The sequence below is a fragment of the Glycine soja genome, chromosome 4, assembly GCF_004193775.1.
Source record: "Glycine soja cultivar W05 chromosome 4, ASM419377v2, whole genome shotgun sequence".
NCBI classification, from domain to species: Eukaryota; Viridiplantae; Streptophyta; class Magnoliopsida; order Fabales; family Fabaceae; genus Glycine; species Glycine soja.
In genome coordinates, this window is record NC_041005.1 from 43,556,103 (window position 1) to 43,559,797 (window position 3,695).

The 3,695-nt window shown below is 36.2% G+C and overlaps 1 protein-coding gene across 1 annotated transcript; it reads right to left on the bottom strand.

Annotated features, from left to right (window-relative positions):
- Positions 1-439: 439 nt before the first annotated feature.
- LOC114410841 lies at positions 440-1,353 on the bottom strand. The gene is made up of 3 exons (XM_028374758.1): positions 1,325-1,353; positions 956-1,244; positions 440-841 (listed from the first exon to the last, which is right to left on the bottom strand). The coding sequence occupies exons 1-3, from the start codon at positions 1,351-1,353 to the stop codon at positions 440-442; spliced, it is 720 nt and encodes a 239-aa protein (XP_028230559.1).
- Positions 1,354-3,695: the final 2,342 nt, after the last annotated feature.

The following is a 3,695-nucleotide window of genomic DNA, read 5'->3' on the forward strand; positions in this document are numbered from 1 at the left end:
AATGAATATATAATTTTCAAGCAATAAATAAATTGATTTAAAAGATTGTGAAGGAAACAGTAAAATAAATTGTCATAAAATTAAATTAAAATAAACAAGGAAGAAAAACAAACATAAAAGTAAATTACTTAATTAAAATAGAAAAGATGAGAGAAGCCAATATTAATGCAGAAGGGAATTCAAAAGATGAGAATGTTGGAAACTTAGCCTACCAGAGCTACTCTTGATGTAATATTAATGATTTTTCTCTATTAGTGATTATTCAAATTTTGACTTGCATCTACTCATATACTCTAACCAAGACCCCTCGAGTGAAAGAGCCTAATTTATCTATTTTCTCTCCCAAATCCATTTAAGAGTTAAACTAGTTAAATTGCATTAAGAATAGATATGTATAACAGGCTAAACAAAATCAACCTATCCCTAGTTATGACTTTATTTAGATACTCTTTCCCAGTTCTATTGGGGATGTGTCAGTGGGAGCTTTACCCACTAACACATCCCCAATAGAGCATGGGATGGTTACACTTCCTGGGTCATTGAATTTCTGTGGTAGAATCCTTTGGATCATAGCACTACAATTTCCTTCCACCATGATGCTCTCATTGTTGATATATTTCCTTTTCTTTGTGAGAAGATCCTTCAGGAATTTGGTATCCAAAGCCATCTGTTGTAGGGCCTCTCCAAAGGGGATGCTGATCTCCAGCTTCTTGAAGATGTCAAGAAAATGAGCAAAATATTGTTCATTCTCTTTCTTTGACAGCACTAAGGGATATGAGGCCTCCTTCACTGGGATTGATGGTACCTTCTTTCTAGCCTCCCAAGCCAACTGACTCTTAGTCTTAGAGATCAAGACCTCATCACCACTCTCCTTACTTTCATTTTTTCTTTTTTAATTTTTCTCTTATTTTTCAACCTTTTCTATATGTTTTTCCTCTCCTTCCTCATCACTCACATCCTCCAATACTCCCTCAACTCTTGTTTCCTTCTCAGAACTCTCCCTCCTCTGACTCCTAGTGAAAATTGCCTTGCATTCCTCCTTGGGATTCTTCTCCGTGTTGGCCACAAAACTGCCCGTGGACTTTTCAACAAATTGCTTAGCTAATTGACCCACTTGTACCTCTAGATTCTTGATGGTTGACTCAGTGCTCTTGTGATTTAATAGAGAAACCAACATAAACTGAGTCAAAGTGTCTTCTAGTTTGGTGGTCTTCTCATAAAGATTAGGCCCTTGATTGGTAGGCCTGATAGATGGACCACTTTCATCTTTGTTGAAGTTAGTCTCAGGATGGGATCTCTATCCTTGGCCTTGAGAGAAATTTACCCCCTGTTGGTATCCTGAATGTCCCCCATAATTGAACCCTTGCTGGTTCGGATTTGTCATATAGTTGACTTCTTTGGATATGTCATCCTAAGCCATGCACATTCCTGACTCATGGGCTCCATCATAAATGTTGCATCCCTTAATTTGTATGGCTAAAGAAGGAGCATGATGCACTACATGCAACTGTTGAGGAAGCTTGTTCAGGGTCTCTGTAAGGGTCTCAATCTGCTTGGCTAAGAGTTTGTTTTGAGCTAGTAATGCATCTTGATACGTGAGCTCAAGAAGACTTTTCTTTGTAGGTGTGTAAGCTTGATCACAAAGGATGACATGGTCACTGGCTGCCATATTTTCAATCAACTTCATAGCTTCATTAAGGGTCTTCAATTTGATTTTTCCACCAGTTAATGCTTCTAGAAGTTTCTTGGAATGGGGTCGCATGCGATCAATGAATATGTTTAGCTGAACAGGCTCACTGAACCCATGAGTAGAAGTCTTCTGGAGTAAACCATGGAAATGGTCTAGAGCTTCACTTAATGATTCGTTAGGGAATTGATGGAATAATGAGATTTCCACCTTCCCCTCAGCGGTCTTGGACTCTGGAAAATATTTCTTCAAGAACTTCTCCACCACCTTTTCCCATGTTTGCAAGCTATTTCCTTTGAATGAGTTCAGCCATCTTTTTGTTTCACCTGCCAAAGAAAAAGAAAATAAATTGAGGCGAATGACATTTTCTAGAACTCATGCTATCTTCACTGTGTTGCAAATCTCTATGTACGTAGCAAGGTGGGCATATGGATCTTCATTTGGTAGTCCATGAAAGAGATTGTCTTGAATAAGCTCAATGAGAGAATGTGGCTAAGTGATATTAGCAGGTTGAACTTCGAGTCGCGTTATACTTGTAAAGTACTGACGCTACTAAAAATATTCTTTTCTACGTCGGTCGAAAATAGCATTCAACGACGGTCGTTGACCATCGTAAAATATGATATTGTTGAAAGTGTTTACTTTCAATGACAGGTTAAAAAAGGTCGTCTTAAAAAACCGACAACTTTCTAAGACGGTACTTACGTAAGCACCGTCTTAGAAAGCTACCTTTCTACCTTTCTAAGACGGTGCTTACGTAAGCCAGTCTTAGAAAGGTAGTAAAATATGATGTCGTTGAAATTGTCAACTTTCAACGACGGGTTAAAAAAGATCGTCTTAAAAAACCGACAACTTTCAAAGGCGGTACTTACGTAAGCACCGTCTTAGAAAGGTACCTTTCTAAAACGGTGCTTACGTAAGCCCGTCTTAGAAAGGTAGCTTTCAAAGACGATGCTTTCTTTCTAAGACAGTGCTTACGTAAGCACCGTCTTTGAAAGCTACCTTTCTAAGACAGTGCCTACGTAAGCATCGTCTTAGAATATTTAATTTCAAAAAAATAAAGAATTATGATAAAAAAAATAAATTTAAAAGTAATTTTATAGTAAAATGATATACCGTGGAATGATATGTATTTAAATTATATCATCATACAATAGTAGTGTGCAATGAAGCATGCATTAATGAATCCAAGATCTCTTAAAAGAATGAATCTATGCAAGTTGTAACTTTGTAAATGTCATGAATAAAATGAACAAGCACAGTACCTAATTCTAAAGAGATTTTTTTTTTCAATAACTTCAAGAAAACATCATAATGGAAAACTAAAAATTGCAATCAGCTTAGCAAATAGATTATAGAAGGCATACAAAGGAATAGAACGGTAAGCTAACTATAAAAAAATAAAGCATGAACTTGCTTTGTCTCAACATCTAGAAAACCATATTGTATACACTGTCATAAGATTATTAATGCAATTATCAATAACTTACCAATGTGTACCTCCTATGAAAGTCACTAGTATCAGTAACTTACCAATGAGAGTCATCACAGAAACATCAATGTAATTACATTTAGCACCACAACAAATACACCCAGAACAAATTAGTGACTTGTGTACTAAATCTCATACAATTTATAGTTTTGGGAATCTTACGAGTCACTGCCATAGTCCTCTTCATAAACAAAAGTGTTGAATATTGGGCCCACATGCCCCTTAGCCTTTGAACCATGGCCACCATTATCCCCACTTTTATTCCTCTGTTACAGGAACTCTAAGTGTTAGGTAAAGCAATGCAAAAATAAACACACAAAGAATGTATTTAAACATACTACTTTCATTCTATAAACATACTATTTGAACACAACATGTTGCAATTTTGGTTTAATAAAAAATGGAGAATCATCTTGTACCTGAAATGGAAGAAGTATATCTAGAAGTCCAAATCTCCATAGTAGCCTCAAAGAAGCTTCACCAGATCCATAAGCTAGCATATAATTTATTTCCATC

Bases quoted from the DNA above. Each gene is read 5' to 3' on its own strand.
- LOC114410841 (XM_028374758.1), bottom strand. From the start codon at position 1,353: ATGGGGGACATTCAGGATACCAACAGGGG. The intron at 1,245-1,324 runs GTAAATTTCTCT...TCCATCTATCAG, and splicing joins ATTCAGGATACCAACAGGGG to GCCTACCAATCAAGGGCCTA. The intron at 842-955 runs GTGAGTGATGAG...TTGATCTCTAAG, and splicing joins TTGAGGGAGTATTGGAGGAT to ACTAAGAGTCAGTTGGCTTG.